This window comes from Macaca fascicularis, chromosome 10, assembly GCF_037993035.2.
Source record: "Macaca fascicularis isolate 582-1 chromosome 10, T2T-MFA8v1.1".
Taxonomy (NCBI): Eukaryota; Metazoa; Chordata; class Mammalia; order Primates; family Cercopithecidae; genus Macaca; species Macaca fascicularis.
Window position 1 is genome coordinate 21,353,162 of NC_088384.1, and position 18,647 is coordinate 21,371,808.

Below are 18,647 nucleotides of genomic sequence, written 5' to 3' on the forward strand. Positions count from 1 at the left end.
TCTGATCTGAGGGCCTGACCTTCCCTTTCCTTGGTCTGTAAAGATAAGCAGAAGTAAGAGCAAAGGTGGGCCTCCCAAAAGATTCAACTCAAGGCTTGCAACCAGAGTGCTGCCCAGGGCCTCTGTCCTCCTGGGTGGTAGCAGTCGCTTGGGGAAGGAGTCCAGGTTTGCTTAATAATTACCACTACCCTCCTCTGTGGTTTCTTTGTGGGATTTTTGTGGTTGTTGGTTTTTTTTTTTTTTTTTTTTTTTGAGTCGGGGTCTTCCTCTGTCGCCCAGGCTGGAGTGCAGTGGCACGATTATGGCTCACTGCAGCCTTGAACTCTTGGGCTCAAACAATCTTCCACCTCAGCCTCCTGAGTAGTTATGGCTACAGCCATGCACCACTATGCCTGGCTAATTTTTAAAAGAATTTCGTAGAGACAAGGTCTCACTCTCTTGCCCAGGCTGGTCTCAAACTCCAAACTCCTGGCCTCAAGCAATCCTCTGGCCTCTGCCTCCCAAAATGTTGGGATTATAGGCATGAGCTACTGTGCCTGGCACCATGAAGACTTTCATCCTGAGCTTCCTGTTCTGCTTCTGAGTGACCCCTCCATCCTCCCAGGATAGTCACTGTAATGCCATTTCATAGAGGAGCCTGTATGATGGATGAGGCTTTCACCTACATCACCTCGTTTAATTCTGTGAGAGCATTTATCATCGTAGTCCCCATTTTACAGAAGCAGAAACCAAGTCCCAGAGAGGCAAAGTGACCTGCCAAGCATCACACAGCTTGTGTCTCTGAGTCCACTGAGCTCCAAGCTCCTCAGGAGCAAGGCTATGTATCCCCAGCCTACTGGACAGCACTTGGTGGTGGAGTTGAGTGACAGAGGGAGAGATGAGCAGGGCCTGGATTCACTTTCCAGTGCCATCCCCTGCTTGACTTGGACTTTGGCCAGTTATTGTCTTTCTGAAGAACCTGAGTTTCCTTATTCACAAAAGGGAGTTGATAATTAGAGGACTTATCTCATGGGCTTGTCAGGATTAAATGAAATAAAGTAGTTAAGTGCTGAACACAGTGTCTGGTGCATAGCAAGCGACTGGTAAGTGTTATAACAGAATTCAGTTAAGTTAATTGAATATTAGAATTGTAATGTTATAAAATGCCATCATCAAGCAGATCTGTGCTCAACCCTGTGCTGGGCTTTGAGGAGGATCTAGAGCTGGTACCAGGCTAGAGAGGGAATGCTCTTTACCAAGTTCTTACTATGCTTTACCCACCTGATCTCAAGGTAGAGGAGCATATTCCCTCGTTACTGCTGACAACACGTAATGAAATTCAGAGTGTCTGAGGTCACCAAGCTCATGAATCAGTCAATACACACATTTGTTGGCCAGGCGAGGTGGCTTATACGCCTGTAATCCCCACACTTTGGGAGGCCGAGGTGGGTGGATCATGAGGTCAGGAGATTGAGACCATCCTGGCCAACATGGTGAAACCCCGTCTCTACTACAATAAATAAAAAATAAATAAATAAATAAATAAATAAACAAAAATTAGCTGGGTGTGGTGGCACATGCCTGTAGTCTCAGCTACTCAGAAGGCTGAGGCAGGAGAAAAGCTTGAACCCGGGAGGCGGAGGTTGCAGTGAGCTGAGATTGCGCCACTGCACTCCAGCCTGGGCAACAGAGCAAGACTCCGTCTCAAAACAACAACAACACACACACACATATTTGTTGAGCACCAGCTAGGTATCAGGCCTGGGACACACTGCAGAGAATGAGGCCAAGAGAGCCCCTGCCCTCCAGGAATGCACCTTCTCATGAAATGCTGCTTCTGCAGAGCAGCCTTCAGGTGGAGAAGCTCCACCTGTCCCACTGGACTGCTCACATTCCCCGAACAAGTCATTCCCTTTTCTATTAACTTGCATTTGAACATACTATTTTGCCTGGTGTGTCCTTTCCCCTTTCTCAGCCTAGCTACTTGCTGTCATCCTTCAAACTCCAATTCAAAAGTCAACACCCCTTTAAAGCTTTCTCTAAACAGCCCATCCTCACCCTGGGGTCCTTTTGCAGTCTCCTAGCCCCCTCTACATGCTCCTGTGATGGCATTTCTTCTCTGTGTGCTAGTTATTTACCTACCCATTTGTCGCTGTCAGATTGACCTCCTCAAGGGCAGAGACCACATTTTATTCATCTTTGTAGATTCAGAGCCTGGAACACAGGTTCTAGAAAGGTGTGCATGGAATATAATGAGGGGCTGATTGTGTTCTGTCCCTGGAGTAGTTAGGAGAGGCTTTGTAGAGATGAGAAGGAGTTTGGAATGAGGCTTCCCAAGATGATGGCACCAAAATTGAATGGAGGTTGAAGGAAGATGGCTCAGGGTAGGGGCCTCTAGAGATGGGACTAGGGGAGAAAGGGATGTGCAGGGGAACAGGAGGGCCTTGAGAGCCAGGGCCTGAAGTTTCTTTGTTTTTTCTGGTGTTGTTATTGTTGTTATTTGTTTTTTTGTTTGTTTGTTTTGAGAAAAGGTCTTGCCCTGTGAGCCAGTGGCCCGGTCTAGGGTGCAGTGGCACAGTAATGGTTCACTGCAGCTTCAAACTCCTGAGCTCAAGTGATCCTCCCACTTCAGTCTCCCGAGCAGCTGGGACTGCAGGGCATGTGCCATAATGCCCAGCTATAGGTCCTGAGGTTTCTGTTGGATAATGAGGGCAGTAGGGAGCCATGGACGAGTCTGGGTAGAGGAGAGGTCTTATATAAACAGTGAGTCAAGACTAATTTTGGCAAGATCTATCAATGAGATCTAGCAGTTTGGTAAGGATGAGTCAGGGTGGCCCCTGGGTGCCTGCAGTGAGATTGTGATCCAAGGACCCAGTCACCAGCAAGGGAATTTCAAGCAGCACTCTGCCTGGTGGGAGCTGGGATTTGGAGAAGGGATGTCTTCTGTTGAGAATAGTCTTGGGCGGCACGCAGTGACTAATGCCTGTAATCCCAGCACTTTGGGAGGCTGATGCAGGCAGATCACTTGAGCCCAGGAGTTTGAGACTAGCCTGGGCAACATGGTGAAACCTTGTCTCTACACAAAATACAAAACGTAGTGGGGCATGGTAGCATGAGCCTATGGTCCCAGCTACTCAAGAGGCTGAGGTGGGAAGATCGCTTAAGCCCAGAAGGCGGAGGCTGCAGTGAGCTGAGATCATGCCACTGCACTCCATTTTGGGCGACAGAGTGAGACCCTGTCTAACACCTTTCTGCAGTCGTCAGGGAGAGCTGCTTTGGGGTTTCTTCTGTGGTCTGTGCCCTTCCCTATGAGTGCATCAGAGGAGGGTGGGTTCCTTGGTTTTTCTTTTTGGGAGCCAGCAAGGCTGGTGCCTAAAGGAACCATTTCTCACACTGAGTAGGGTGGAGTTGAGCGGAGTGGAGAGCTGGGCAGAGGTCCAGGGCACCAAGGCCAGTAAAGGGTGGAGAGAACCTGTTTACCATTGTGCACTGACCCAGCACTGGAAGGAGCAGAGCCAGGGAATTCCTCATGGGGAAGACAGGCAGCCCCAGAATTAGCCTGCATTGGGAAGGAGGGAGAGTGAAGCAAGCCAGATTCTCTCACTCAGACAGGGAGCCTGGACACTGCCAGCCGGCTCCCAGGCAGGGGTGGCCGGGCCCCAGAAGGGAGTGCCAGGCTGCTGCAGACCGTCTTTGTTTTTCCTACCAACTCACAGTGTGCGTGGCCTCAGGCAGACTGCTTACCTTCTAGGGAGGGGATGGCCTCACTGCATGATCTCATAGGTTTCCCAGTCCTGACAGCCATTTGCACACCACCAGCCTACCCTCTCCTGCACTTTGGTTTCCCATCATCACTTCTTATGGAACTGGTCTAAAAGCCATTTATACCTTCGTTCATTACCACTTCTTAGGGTAGTGAACTCCAGAGGTTGTTGCCTAGTATGCAAAACAGGTCAGCCTTTTGCTTGTCCCCACTTCACTTTCAGGCTCTGGGTGGAGAGGGAAGCCCTCTGGATTGGTGATGGCCCTGCTCCCCTGCACATCCACTTCCCAGTTTTCCACAGTTTGGTGGGACTTCCTCCAGCTGCCTCCTCTCCATCCTGGAGACCCAAGCGTGAGGGGTTATTTTCACATTATTCACTCCTGCCTTTCTCGGCACAGAGGGTGATAAGAAGAGGGAAGAGAATGTGACAGGGATTGAAGCCGTGGTGTGAGCGGGGGACTTTATATGTCTTGGAGAGTTTAGTGCTCGGATGGCAGCCTCTACTTCCAGGCTATGTAACCTTGGGCATATTACTCCACTGTGCTGAATCTTAGTGTTCTTGTCTATTAAATGGAGATAATTAAAGCTATTTCCTTGGGGGATTGTGTGCCTGTGTAGTGCTTGGCAGAGCTAGTACACGGCCAGCGCATGAAATGTGTCAGCTCTTACTGCCTCACATCATGTTTACCAATGCTCTCCGAGGAGGTGGCATTCCTCCTGGGTTACAGATGAGGAACTGGAAGCTCAGAGAGCAGAGCAGCCAGCCCTGTTTCACACAGCTGTAAAGCTGTAGAGCTGGGATCAGCGGCCAGGAGTTAGAGTTTGTTTACCATTGAGCAAATTAAGTAATCTCTCAGAGCCTTAATTGCTTCATGAGTAAAATGGTGGTAATCACGCCCTGCCTTCCTCAAAGGCCTGTGTATGGGGACCAGTCAGATGAGGAAGGAGATGTGAAAGTGCTAGTTAAGCTGCAAATACCAGTCACCTAACAGCTGCCATTTGCTGGCCACCTACCAGGCTGGGCCCTTGTACACATTTCTTCCTCATTGCAGCCCTATAAAAGATGAGGTGTGCTTTATGACCCCACTTAAAGATGAAGTTGAGGCTTAGGAGGTCACATGTTTTGCACATGGTCTCCCAGTTAGTAGACAGAGGAACTGGAGTACTAGCTCAGTTGACTTCAAGTCCCCACTCCATTTCTTCTACCCTACACCCCACCTGATTTCCCTGATGGGTGAGAGGAGGATCAGTCCTGTGGTCTGTGACCTCAGACTTTCTGCTTAGGGTGTATTTCTCTTTGAGCTGGTTCAGGGAGTGAGGTTTGGAGGAGGGTGTAGACGGGTTCCTTGGTATCCAGGTTTATCTCCCACGACAGGCTAGGATAAGGAGGTGATGGGCATGGGCACTGCCCTTGCTGAACCTGCCTAGCCAGACGTGCTGAGATGTGCTTGGGCAGAAAGCAGATGTCTAGAAGGACAAGGGAAGAGAGAACCCCAACCCTTGGTCTCAGTAGCCTGGGAAGCAGTCTTGTCCTTCTGAACTTTTGGAAGCCTCAAGCCTCTGGGTTTTGGGAGAATGCTAGGAAACTGGGAACCTACAGAGAATGGGGTCAGCAGAGTGTCACTGCTGCCTTGGACCATGACATGGCACAGCATGGCTAAGCCTGTTCCAGTCCAGGAGGCTGACAAGATCTGTGATTAGGTGCCACCTTTGTCTCCTCTAAGCCTTTCCTCCTCAGAAGCTGGGGCTGCAAGCAAATGGCAGATTGCCCTGGCCAGGTGCAGTGGCTCACGCCTGTCATCCCAGCACTTTGGGAAGCTGAGGCGGGCAGATCACATGGTCAAGAGATTGAGACCATCCTGGCCAACGTAGTGAAACCTCATCTCTACATCTATACAGAAATTAGCTGGGTGTGGTGGTGCCCCAGCTACTTGGGATGCTGAGGCAAGAGAATCGCTTAAACCCAGGAGGCGGAGGTTGCAGTGAGTCAGGATCGTGCCACTGCACTCCAGCCTGGGCGATAGAGTGAGACGCCGTCTCAACAACAACAAAAAAAGCCAGATTGCCCAGGCAGGCTTACCATCTGCACCTGAGGTTGTGCTGGCAAACCATCCCATCCAGTGTATTGGTGTCTCTGAGCATTGCTAGGTACGGGCAGGCCACTCAGTGGGGCAGTCAGAACACTGCAGGAGGGGGTTAGACTGTCTCCAGTGGCTTGGGGGCCAGAAATGGAGCCACACAGAAGCATCTGGAGAAGGGCCTGATTTCCCCACAGCCTTCCCCGGGGAGCTAGAAGTAGCATATTGGCCACTGTGACAGAGGGGAAGCCCTGGGTCAGCCACTTACTTATTAGCTTTGTGACTTTGTCCAAGTCATACAACCTCTCTGATCAGGCCAAGTCTGTCATGGGCCAAATGGAAATGGTAATTAATCTGTGAGGGCCCCACTTCACTGAGCTATTAGAGGGACACGTACAATTTCTAAGACAGAAGTAACTTGTAGCCCTGATGCAGTGCAGATGAGGGTAATAATGTCATGGAGAAAGCCAGGCAGGCAGCTGTTGAACACCTGTGGGGGCGGGGTGTGGTGGGAGTCACAGAAGAAGTTTAAGACCTGGTCCATTTGGGGAGGGACAGTGCTGAGTAATATGAGCAAGTGGTAATGAAGTGCGTATTTCACACTTAATGACTTGACTCATTTATCAGTTGGTGCTGAAATCAGTTTTAGGAGCTTGTGACCAGCATTTAAAACAATAGAATAGAATAATATAAAATCAATCTGGAAATATCAGAGTGCATTAGTATATGTAAGGGCAACTCGTTTCCTAAAATGTGTCCTGGTTGTGTGTGTGTATGTGTGTTTGTGTGGGTCGCAGTTTAAAAAGTGTGAGACATGGTGTTCTGAGCCAGGATGAAGATCTTCAGGTTGGAGGACATTTTACGAGATCTGCGCAGGCAGGCAGGCATGCAGGCTGTGTGGAGGCTGAGGGTTTGGCCTGTGGAGGCAGAGAAGTGTAGTACAAGGGTCAAGAGCATGAGCTGTAGAGTCAGTCAGGCCTGGGTTTGAGTCCCAGCTCTGCCACTTATAGCTATATGGTCTTTTTTTTTTTTTTTTTTTTTGAGACGGAGTCTCGCTCTGTCGCCCAGGCTGGAGTGCAGTGGCGCTATCTCGGCTCACTGCAAGCTCCGCCTCCCGGGTTTACGCCATTCTCCTGCCTCAGCCTCCCGAGTAGCTGGGACTACAGGCGCCCGCCACCTCGCCTGGCTAATTTTTTTTTTGTATTTTTAGTAGAGATGGGGTTTCATTGTGTTAGCCAGGATGGTCTCAATCTCCTGACCTCGTGATCCGCCCGTCTCGGCCTCCCAAAGTGCTGGGATTACAGGCTTGAGCCACTGCGCCCGGCCGCTATATGGTCTTAAGGAACACTCTTAACCTTACTAAGCCTCGAATTCTACTTTAAAATGAGGAGAATGGGCCGGGCACAGTGGCTCACGCCTGTAATCCCAACACTTTGGGAGGCCAAGGCTGGTGGATTGCCTGAGGTCAGGAGTTCAAGACCAGCCTGGCCAACATAATGAAAGCCTGTCTCCACTAAAAATGCAAAACATTAGCCGAGTGTGGTGACGGGCGCCTGTAATCCCGGCTACTTGGGAGGCTGAGGCACGAGAATCATTTGAACCCGGAAGGCGGAGGTTGCAGTGAGCCAAGATCGCGCCATTGCACTCCAGCCTGGGCAACAAGAGCAAAACTCTGTCTCAAAAAAAATAAAATAAAAAGGGGAGAATGATGTTATAGTAGGATTATTACAAAAGGTACATGTGATAAAGGTATGTGAAGCATTGAGAAGAAAATTATAAGTAGTAAATAATCTACAAATGGTAACTACTGTTGCTGATATTATTATTGTTGTAGTTGTGGTTTTTAATGTAATATTGGGCTCTGAAGGGTTACTGTCACTTGGAGAAGGGAGAAGAAAAGGCATTCAGGTAGGGGTGAGTGGATGATGAGGGATAAAAATGTGTGCGCCTGGTATGGGAGGGGTCTAGAATTGTGTGGCCTCAAAAGGGGTGTTGAGATTACAGGTAGAAGTTACTAGGACAATTTTGGCATAATGTGGGGAAGAAAGCTTTAGCAGTGGAAATTGTTTAACAATAGGGTGACTTCACCTGGAGGTAAGGAAGGCCCACCCCTGGAGGAGTTCCAGCAGTGACTGAGCCACAAGAAACTGGTCTCACTTGTCTCTTTTGGCTTCAGAGACTCCCTTAGGCTACCTTAAGGAAGGAGGGGTTTTCTGGAGGATGAGTGAGGCCGCCAGGTTTGCGACATCCCCCATGGGCCATTTGGTCCCTTATACCGGGCCAGCTTCTCTCTCACTAGCCATTGGTTCCTGCCCTCTCCACTGTCAGGAGGAAGCCACCTCAGGGCTTCTACACTGTCACACTATTTTCAGGGACCCCTCTGGCCCCAGCTTCATCTCACAGCTCCTCTCTGGGCATCCTTAGAGGGTCCAATTCATAAGATAGGCTGTACAAGCATATAGGGAAACTGAGGCTCAGAGAAGGAAGGGGACTTGCCTATTGTAGAAAGGATTTCTATATCAGACAGCAGTTGGATCAGATGCTTTCTAAGATCCTGACTGAGTTAACTGAAGGATATGTGAACCTTCTGATTAAAAATAATAATAATAATTATATATATATATATATATATATATATATATATATATAGCCTGCAGTGTTTCAGGAGCACATCCTGTGCCTAGAGATACCTACCTGCCGTTAGAGAGCATGTGGTACGCTGAGTGCCAGGTACAGCCAGACCTCCAGTGTCTTCCTTCTCACCATCTCCAGGTAGATTAAACTCCTCTGTTGTTAAAGGAAAGGCCATTCAGATGGCCATATTGCCTCAAAATTTTCCCAATTTAGGATTTAAAAGATCAAAATAGATCTTTCAATTGACATGCACATTTAAAGTAGTAGTGGCTTTTTTGTTTGTTTCTGAGATCTTACCAAATCAATGGTGTAGCTTAAAATCAGTGGTGTCTTAGAATCCAGGAAATATGGTAGTTTGTTTTGTACTCTTTTGAAATTCCGGTTTGAGGTTTGACATTGGGGGTTTGAAACTGCCAGAGCTGTTAATCTGGCATCAGTTAAAAGAACTCCGAATTTAACATGTTCCTCTGTGTATCTGCAGTTGGGAGAATGGGCGTCTCTGAGTCCCTGCAGTTAGATTTTATCAATAAAGCCAGACTGAGGGTTGAGGTATCAAATAGACATATTTAATCACCTATGAGTTCTTTGGAAACTGGTAATCTCAAGTGAAAACCTTGCCCTCTGTAAGCCTCATTTTCTTCGTCTGTGCAGTGGGGATATTGGATCAGCCATTATCTACATCCATAACTGCCAGAACTTCCTGTTGACTCAGTTTGGGCACCCTTCTGACTGGTTAACTAGAAGGCTGTTCCCCTGACTTGTTGCATAAGCAGTGCATTATAGGTGGTGGAAGGTACCATGGCCTGGGAGGTGTGGGCCCTTAGTTTCTGCTCCTGGGATGTTTGGGAGTTGCCCGGAGATACACATCCCTTTGTAAATTACCTGACCCTTTGTAAAGGCGTGGTCCCTGCTTTGCTCTTATCAGGAAAAGCATGGAAAGGAGTAACTCATGTCCTAGTTCTGCCTCTAGGTGGTGAGAGGGGCAGCAGTTCAAGGTGGGGGGTGCCTTGTTTCAGTGCTTTGAGGGGGCCTCCTTTGCCTAGGCTGTAGTCCTTCCTCAGACATTCAGTTCCAAGGCTGCTCTCAGGCCTGGGCAGTTCCCCAGATAAAATGCACTGAAGAAGACCTTCCCTTTTGTGTCTTAGAGGCCTCAGCTCTGCCAGGGCCCCTCCCTCTGCTCTTCCAACCAGTAAAAGTCACAGTAGCATATTTCCTTCCGGCAGAGAGAGGATCAGAGACTCAGGCCTGGGCCAAGCCCCAGCCCCACCGTGTCCTGTTCCTGAGAACCTCCTCTGAGCTGCCTCTGACCCTGTGCTCGTTTCTGAGAGGTCAGGCAGCACTGTATGCTGGCTCTTGGCTGGGACCTGACTTGGATTTGAGTCTGGGTTTTTCCACTGATTTGCTGTTGGACGCGGAGCAAGATACCTTTCCTGGGTATCTTACCTCTCTGAGCCTGTTTCCTCGTCTGTCATTAATATCTTCTTCTGTTAAGAAAGCACAAAAAAGCACCTTGGTGCTGAGGTGTTTCCCCCACATTCAGTGCCCACCAGAACATCAGCTCCATGAGGGTCAGGACTTTGTTTTAATCATGGGACGGCATCCCCACAACCCGCCCGGAGACCCTCGCCCTAGAACAGTGCAACACAGTTGTGCTAGCTGCCCGGTCAGAAGATCTACAAATATAAGAAGTGGTATTTGATGGGGCTTTGAAGTGTGTGTAGGATTTCGATGGGTGGAGACAATTTGGGAAACATTCCTTCAAAGGGACTGGCATGAGTAAAGGCTGAGAGGTGGGAAAGGGCCAGGGCATAAATGGGGAAACTCTGAGTAATGAGTTTGGCTGAAGTAAAGAGGTGAGCATGTTATTTCTGTACTCGTTTGACTAGTTTTTGTGTTCAACTCTGCACCTTGTATACCGGCCCTCCGAAGAGGCTTATTGACTAAGGCAGACCCAGGACAGGAATGCTTTGCTTTGGTGCACAGATGCAGACACTCACTCAGCCTCTGCCTCAGAGAGGCACTGTGGCCCCTGGCCACATTAGGGGAGTAGGCACTTGAACCACCTGCTGTGTCTCTAGCTTATGCCTTGAGGCAGTGGGTGGGGAGGTGGCGTGTTCCCTCTCATCTGCAATAGGACGGTGGTCCGAGGTAGCAGTCCTGAGGGGAACAGCAGGGATGGTAGGCAGGAAGAATGGAGGTCTGACCAGGCTGGCAGCTGGGAACGAAGTCAGGGCCTTTGCTTCCCTTGGCACCTCTCACAGGCCCTGCCCTCTGCTCCACAGGCTGGAGGAAGTCCCCCTGGAGGTGCTGAGGCAGAGGGAGTCCAAGTGGCTGGACATGCTCAACAACTGGGACAAATGGATGGCCAAGAAGCACAAAAAGGTGAGGGGCCTGGCCTCAGGTCTCGGGCTGGGAGTTGGCAGCTTGGGGAGGAGGAGGAAGAGGGAGGAACTTCATCAGCTTAGGAAAGTAGGGGCTTCTCTAACTGCCAGATGCCTTAGGTGTCCTCCAACTGCCAGTGCAAGACAGAAGCTGGCTTGAAGGCAGGGGGAAGGTTGGGCCCTCACACAGTGACTTCAGATTCATGCAGAACATTGTCCTGGAGCTAAACCTCAAAGCCATTCTTAGCCAACAGCTGTAACACAGCTTTCCTATAGCCTTCCCAGGAGAAGGACTTCAGTGCTGCTTACCAGCTATCAAGGAGGACTTTACAATACTGCCAGTAACTAGCATGTATGGAACGTTTGCTTTGTGCTTGGGATAATTCCTTATAGCATCCTAGTGTGAGGTTAGTAATAGTAGTATCCCCACTTTACTGATGGCCTGGTCATCAAAATTTGAACCCAAGCAGTGTACCTTTAGCACCTTCCCTCTTAACTACCACAGTACGAGGCCTTCTTTACCCTCTAGATTAATTTGATGACCTCCCTCTTGACTCCTGGCCAAAGAAAGAAGAAAGTAACCTCACAGTTTAACAATAGTCTTACAAAAATGAAATCACCCAGTAGTCCTTTTCAAGTTAGGCTATCTTTAGACACTAGCTCGATTGCCCTGTGGGAATGTTCTTGCCCACCACTTTTAAGTGTGTGTGTTGATGTCCTTGGCTGCCCTCGGCATGGTGGTGTTAGTACCTGGCCTAGAGGAGGCCTGTTCCGAGCCTTACAGCTAGGGTCTCTCTGTACAAGTTCCCAATGCACAGAATGAACCCTATTGCCCGCTCTCATCAGCTGACACTCTGGTCTGGTCCAGGCTGGCACAGCTGGCTGCAAGGCCTCACAGAAAGCTCGGGACCGACCATCAGGTATATAGACTTGGGCCCAGCCCCACTCCTTTCCTCTCTTCACACCTGTGGCTAACTATAGAACTTCTGGGCAAGTCACCTCACCCTCTCAACCTCAGTTTCTTTGGCCAAGTGGGAGTGATAATCCTGTTGTTGTTCCCCACGAAGTGGTGGTAAGTGCTTCGTAGACGGTGTCATAGACGGTGAAGCCCTGTGCTATGAGAAGGAAGGCTCACCCAGACCTGGGCTCTTGCTTGTTGTTCTCTGTCTGTCTGTCTGTCTGTCTGTCTGTCTGTCTATCTATCTATCTATCTATCTATCTATCTATCTATCTATCTATCATCTATCTAAAACAGGGTCTCACTCTGTCACCCAGGCTGGAGTACAGCAGCATGATCTTGGCTCACTGCAGCCTCAAATTCCTGGAGTTAAGTGATCCTCCCACCTCAGCCTCCCGAGTAGCTGGGACCACAGGCGCATGTTACCACACCTGGGGAATTTTTGTAATTTTTGTAGAGATGGGGTTTCACCATGTTGCCCAGGCCGGTCTGGAACTCCTGAGCTCAAGCAATCCATCTGCGTCGGCCTCCCAAAATGCTGGAATTACAGGCATGAGCCACCGCACCCAGCCTATCTCTTTTTTAAAAAAACAATGTTAAGACAGTTATTCCTCAGCTGCTTCCTGCCTGACTCTGGCTCTGTTTCCCTGCCTCATGGTTCCTCTGGCTCTTACTCTGAGCTGTAGCTTGCTCTCCAGCAATCTGTTGTGGTGACTGGTAGTTGGCAGGGACCTTCTGCGTTCTTGAAAATAGGGATTCCAGAGGGGAGCTTTGGGGAGCACCTCTCAGCAAAGTAGCAGCGGGCACTTCCCCTTTTCTTTCCTGGCATTGTGGTTAGAGCCCGAGACCTGCCCCTGCCCCTGCCCAGCTGAGGCCTCCACAGGAAGTGCTTCAATCCACCGTGCCCAGAGGCCTAACCCACTGCTTTTCTCCAGTCCAGAACCATCCACTGGGTGCCCGTCCTGCCACCTCAGCTGTGGCCACACCGGGCCCTGCCCTGGGGGCTCTTCCAGCCTGCCTGTGGAGGCTTGAGTTCTCCCTCTGGTCAGGAAGTCATGGCACAGGAAGGGTAATACCTGTTTCAGGAAGTGGGCTCAGACCCAACACTTCTCCTGGACTCATACATAGTCCTGCTGGGAGGGTGCCTTCCTTTCCGCGACTCCCAGCCATGTCTAGGACAGAATTCTGGTCCTGCAGGGAGGCAGGGCAGGGGCTGGAATGCTGTCGTCCCGCAGGGCCCTGCCCTGGGGTAGGCTTAAGCAGTGGCCCTGCCCTCACAGAGTTCAGCAGGCAAGGGTGTGGCCTCACTCAGCTTTCATCGGAGACCTCCTTTCCCAAGGCCTGGCCTCAGAGAATGGTAATCCTGTGGTTTCTGGGAATACTTTCTCATGCTTTATCCTTATTGGTCCCTACCATCCTCCCTAAGGCAGGCAGGGTAGGGGTGACCCCCTCCAGCACCTTTACGCTGAGGAGGCCAGAGTGGGAAAGGCTGGCTGTACTCCCAGCTCTTTGCTCCCCGCGAAGTGTTCCAGGGCTCTCCTGGAGGAGGCCAAGTATGATGGGGGCTGTGATGATGTGGGGCTGCCTCTTGCTGAGCTTGGCTCTGTGGGAGAGCCTGAAGGGCCTGTGGCTTTGGGCTAAAGCACATCCTTTTGCCAAAGCCTGCCCAAGTTGGCTTCCTCAAGGAGACCCTTGTCCCACAGCTGCAGGAAACTGTTCCTTGAGTCTTGGGCAGTTCCCTTCAGCCCCCTGCCTCTGCCTTCTTTCTAGGCAGTCCCAGAAGCTCTCACTTGGCACCTATGACCAGCCACCGCTACTCTTCCCCCACCACCGCTACTCTTCCCCCACCACCCTCAGCCTGTCTGCCTGGCTCCTTCCTGGTTCTTGACTCTCTCTGACCCTTGGAAAGTTTTCTCTTGTTTGCACTGGGCACCAGGAAGGCCAGGGCTTCTGTGCTCCCTCTTCTGAGAGCTTCCAGGGGGACTGTTGAAGGGGGTTTCTAGGTGAGGGGAAGTTAGGCGTGAGCTGAGGTCCTGAGCTGTGTCAAGCATCCACCTGGGATGGAGGGGCAGAGAGGAAGCCATTACTTACTGAACACAGACAGTGTGTCACACCCCACACTAAGCACATTTTCCCTCTCGAATGGACTCCTTTGGCAACTCTGCACAGTAGGAGGTATTAGCATTCAGATCTTACAGTTGAGAAGTGGTTGGCTGAAGGTCAGTGCTAGATTCAAACCCAGATCCAGATGTTCTTCTCATGCCCTGAGTGCTCATCCCCAGGTCAGGCTGCTTAGTGCAGGGGTTGAGGGAGTATCATTGGCCATCTCACCCCTCCCCCACGACAGCATTTCACAGGAGTGATGCCCCAGCCTTTGTCCTCACCCACCTCGACAGGTCAGGGCAACCGCCTTCAGAGCATCATTCTGGTCCCAAGCCCAGGAGGAGCCCACTGGTGATGTAGAAAGTACACGGGGCTGGATCCCTCCAGCCTGTGCGGTGCAGCTAGGAGGTAGTAGGGTTTCTGACCGTATGACACATTTACCCCCACTCTGCTTGTGTGATGAAATTTCCCCCACGAATTTTCCCCTACCCTCAATTCCCCATTTGTAAAAGACATGATACTTTTGATAGTTTTCAGATTGAGTTTTGCCCGTGGAAAACTTTGCCTGATAAAAACAACTAGCCGGAATTGAGCACTAGCTCTGGGTCGTGAGCTGCCTCAAATAATTCCTCCCTCACTTCTCCCATTCTGCGAGTGGCAGGGAAGACCTGGGCCATTTTAGCAACAGCTGAGATCAGGACTCACACTCAGGCCAGCTGCCTATGCCCCAGGCCAGTGATCTTGGGAGCTCAGGGTCAATGAGAGGAGAGAGGGGATTCTTGACCAATACAAAGAGGGAGCCATTTGAGCAGCTCCCATCTTCCTTCTGAGTTCTGCTGAGATTTCTCCCCTCTAGGCTGGCGGTATCCTACCACATGGCTGCTGAAACCAACATACCTGCATGAAAGTGCCTGGGCAACACCTCTGGGCACATTCTGGTTCATCTCATGAGCTACCTTCCCTGGGGCTGCAGCTGAGCCGCACACAGTGCAATGCCCTCCCAGGCGACAGACCATGGGGTTCACCCAACTTGTAATGGTTCCTTTTTCTTTTTCTTTTCTGAGACAGAGTCTCGCTCTATCGCCCAGGCTGGAGTGTGGTGGCACGATCTCAGCTCACTGCAACCTCCACCTCCTGGATTCAAGCAATTCTCATGCCTCAGCCTCCCAAGTAGCTGGGATTACAGGTGCCAACCACCATGCCTGGCTAATTTTTTGTATTTTTAGTAGAGACAGGGTTTCACCATGTTGGTCAGGCTGGTCTCGAACTCCTGACCTTAAGTGATCTGCCCTCCTCGGCCTCCCCAGAGTGCTGGGATTACAGGCGTGAGCCAGCGTGCCCGCCTGTAGGGTTCCATTTTGATTCAGAAGATAGTTATGAGGGTCTAGAATTCCATGGTAGACCTCAGGAATGCCCGTGTTGTCACCAGGGATGTGGGACTCTGCCATCACCTGGTGTTAGCATATCTAACTGCAGTCACCTCCTCTCCCCACACCTTAGGATCTGCATGGTAGCAACAGTAGGAAAGTCTTCTTTTTTTTTGAGACGGAGTTTTGCTTTTGTCACCTGGCTGGAGTGCAATGGCGTGATCTTGGCTCACTACAACTCTGCCTCCTGGGTTCAAGCGATTCTCTGCCTTAGCCTTCCAAGTAGCTAGGATTACAGGCGCCCACCACCATGCCCAGCTAATTTTTGTATTTTTAGTAGAGACGGGGTTTTACCATGTTGGCCAGGCTGGTCTCGAACTCCGGACCTCAGGTGATCCGCCCGCCTCGGCCTCCCAAAGTGCTGGGATTACAGGCGTGAGCCACCTTGCCTGGTGAAAGTCCTCTTTTCTCCCCGTTTCTACTCTTGCTGCTGTGTGCACTGAGGGCCCACCACACACTGGCAAAGGGTCTGGGCTGGGGGAGCTGCCTGGGTGGCTGCATGGGCTCAGCTGTCCTTTTGATTTTCAGATTCGTCTGCGGTGCCAAAAGGGCATCCCGCCTTCTCTGCGGGGCCGTGCTTGGCAGTACCTGTCAGGAGGCAAAGTGAAGTTACAGCAGAACCCTGGAAAGTTTGATGTAAGTTTCCCTTCCTTTGTCCTGCCCTCCCTTCCGCATCTCTGGGCGTCCTCCCCATGGCAGCGATCCTCCATGTGCTCACCTGAACCTCACAGGATGAGCAGTCCACAAAACCTCCAGTCATGTGCCAAACTGCCCAGGCCCCAGCAGGCCAGACTGGCCCAGTCCTGGGTACCTGTGTCTCCTGGAGGCTCTGTACAACTGAGGCTCCAGCCCTGAGCAGCCCTCAGTGGAATGGCCAGATTTGCTACCCCCTATTCCAGCTCTTTCTCTTGATGACCACTTAGGTTTTGCTTTCCTGGGCTCAGTAGGCTACATCCCTGCTCCTGGTGATCAGGAGGGGACACTCAGACCATTTCCCTGACTGCCTTGGGCCCTGTGCTCTGGGCCTTTGGGGGCTTGACCAGCAGGACCACAGGTCCTTCGATGCCTCCTGGCCTCCCATCCTCTACTTTCTCCTGCCTTGTCCAAGCCTGGCCAGCACAACCCACCTGTGTGTCTTTTGGGGTCATCAGCCCTGGATGTAGCAGAGCCAAACCCAAGGGGGCTGAAGGGAACTGCCCAAGTATCTCAAGGGGTCAGATGCCACTCAGTGGCCAGAGAGGGTGTCCTCTGTTGTCATCCCTCGCCTGTCCCGATATCCCTCCTGCTGCTCCCTGCCCCATGGCGGGCCAGAGTAAAATACCTCCCCATTCAGAGCTGGGCAGCTCCTCCAGCCTGCTCCCCTAGGGAATTATGGGGAAGCAGTTGGATTCCCTGGGGTTGCCCTGGCTTACCTGCCAGATGTGGCCCCAGGCATCAGGGTTTCTCACAGGCCCTTGGGACTGGTGACAGGCAGACAGTGAGACAGAGAAGAGCTGCCCACCACCAGCTCTTTGTTGACATATCTCATGTTTCTTCAGTGAACACTCCTGTCCTGCCGAATCTTTTCCTTGAGATGACTGGGCAGGAGCAGGGCAAGGTAGCCTAGAGTTCCTGCTGTTGACCTAGAGAGGGTGAGAGCTTTTTGCTGGCAACACGTGGACTTGCAGGGGCAGGGAAGCTGGTCGAGTGTCTGGCTGGGATAGGTCTGAATCTGGCTGATTGGATTATTCCCCAGAGTACCAATACCAGGTCCCACTGGAGCAGCCTCTCGACTCCAGAGTCTTCCTCCTAGTGGCTACATCTCTCCCATTTCTAGGGGATGCATCCTGGGCAAAGCGGGAGGCTCAGGGGTGGGAGCCCCAGTCCAAGTCCATGGTTAATGTCAGGCTGCCAGAGCCAGGCATGAGAGCCAAGAGCGTGGGCAGCCTGGCCAGCCTCCTGGCTGTGTGGTTCAGCAAGTGTGAGCGTGTGTGCAGCAGAATGCAGAGCTGTGTGCATGTGCGTGCAGAGCTGTGCTTCCGGAAAAGAATCAGCCACCCCCAGGGGGTCTGGAAGGTTGCTCGTGTGAGGAGGTGGATTTGCAGAGAAGGCCTTCTTGATGCACCGAAGCTGGGTGATGGGTTCCTGCACAGTCCTGGGGGCTGGAAGAATGGTTGGTGAGCACACCTGGAAGGACTTTGCCTGTGGTGGCCCAGAGGAAGCATGAGGAGTTTCCCCTGGTTGCTGTGGGTCCTATGCCGAGGCAGGGCACAGTGGCAGTCTGTGATGGCAGCATACACCTGTTTCTGTGCTCTCTCCCCACAGGGCCCTCCATTCAATACCCAGTCCAGGTGGCCCTCCCAACCTCAGCATTCAGGGCAGGCTCTGCAGGCCCTGGTGGCTCCTTCTTCTCCTGCTTGTGCTATTTCTTCCTCCTTCCTTGGGCAGGCAGGACCTCCCTGTCCTTTTTTACCTGGTTTTCTTCTCTGGCTTCACCTTCTGATGGCGCCAGTACCCCTCAGGCTAGTGGAGGCTACAGGCCCCGTGACTGTGGTACCTGCTTGTCTGCCGATGCCCTTTCTATCTGCAGCTACCCCCTTTTCCTTTCTCACCAACCATGTGTGGCCAAGTGCCTTAGGCTGCTGAGGTACCAGATGAACACATCCTAGGAACTGACTTTTGGGGTTTTCGGGTTTCTACCTCATGGGAACTGCTAGGAGAATTTGTGGGGCCCTCTTCCCCTTTCTGACAAAAGCAAACCTGCACTGCGCTCAGACAGTACCTAGAGGTGCACAGCACAGACCCCCATCACAAGTGTGTTTGCGGCTCCAGAGGCATGCATCCACCTCTCTGCTATGTGGCTGCTCTAGGGCTCTGTGGAGGTCCCAGCCCCTCCCTCTCCCTCCAGCCCTGAACACTCTGTCAGCCGCTCCTCTCAGTCCTTACTCTCTAGTCAAGTTCCTGGCACCCTAGGTCTTGAGCTTAGTGCTAGGACACTCCCACTGAGGGCCAGAGAGGGAAAGGGGCTTGTATGAAGTCACCTCCTCTTCAGGGCAGGGCCTGGGTCTGTGCCCACTGGGTATGTTTGCCGAGGACCTGGCCTCCCTCCTGAGGGCCTTCCCTGATGCTGCCCCTGCCCTGCAGGCAACTTGTACTTAAACCAACACCCCCATGAAAGTGCCTGGGCCACGCCTTTGAGGACATTCTGGTTCCTCTGGTGAATACTCTGCTTCCCTGCTCAGCCCTCTGGGCTTCCTCCTTATTTATTTTTTCATTCTTTCTTAAAAATTGAGGTATGAATTTACATACAGTAAAATGCATAGGTCTTGAATGTGCATGCAGTTC

At 51.5% G+C, this 18,647-nt stretch overlaps 1 protein-coding gene across 5 annotated transcripts in view; it reads left to right on the plus strand.

Moving 5' to 3' along the window:
* The window catches only part of TBC1D10A (TBC1 domain family member 10A), a 35,081-nt gene that overhangs the window by 11,740 nt on the left and 4,694 nt on the right, over nucleotides 1-18,647 (plus strand). For 3 of the 5 annotated variants that reach the window (XR_012418853.1, XM_005567616.5, XM_074004014.1), the window contains exons 2-3: nucleotides 10,737-10,836; nucleotides 15,852-15,959. Coding sequence is in view for 1 of the 5 variants with exons in the window: in XM_005567616.5 (XP_005567673.1) it covers nucleotides 10,737-10,836; nucleotides 15,852-15,959 (208 nt within the window). In the remaining 4 variants the exon portion in view is untranslated. The remainder of the gene's footprint in view (nucleotides 1-10,736; nucleotides 10,837-15,851; nucleotides 15,960-18,647) is intronic. The other 2 variants (XM_074004012.1, XM_074004015.1) reach the window with 1 other exon arrangement.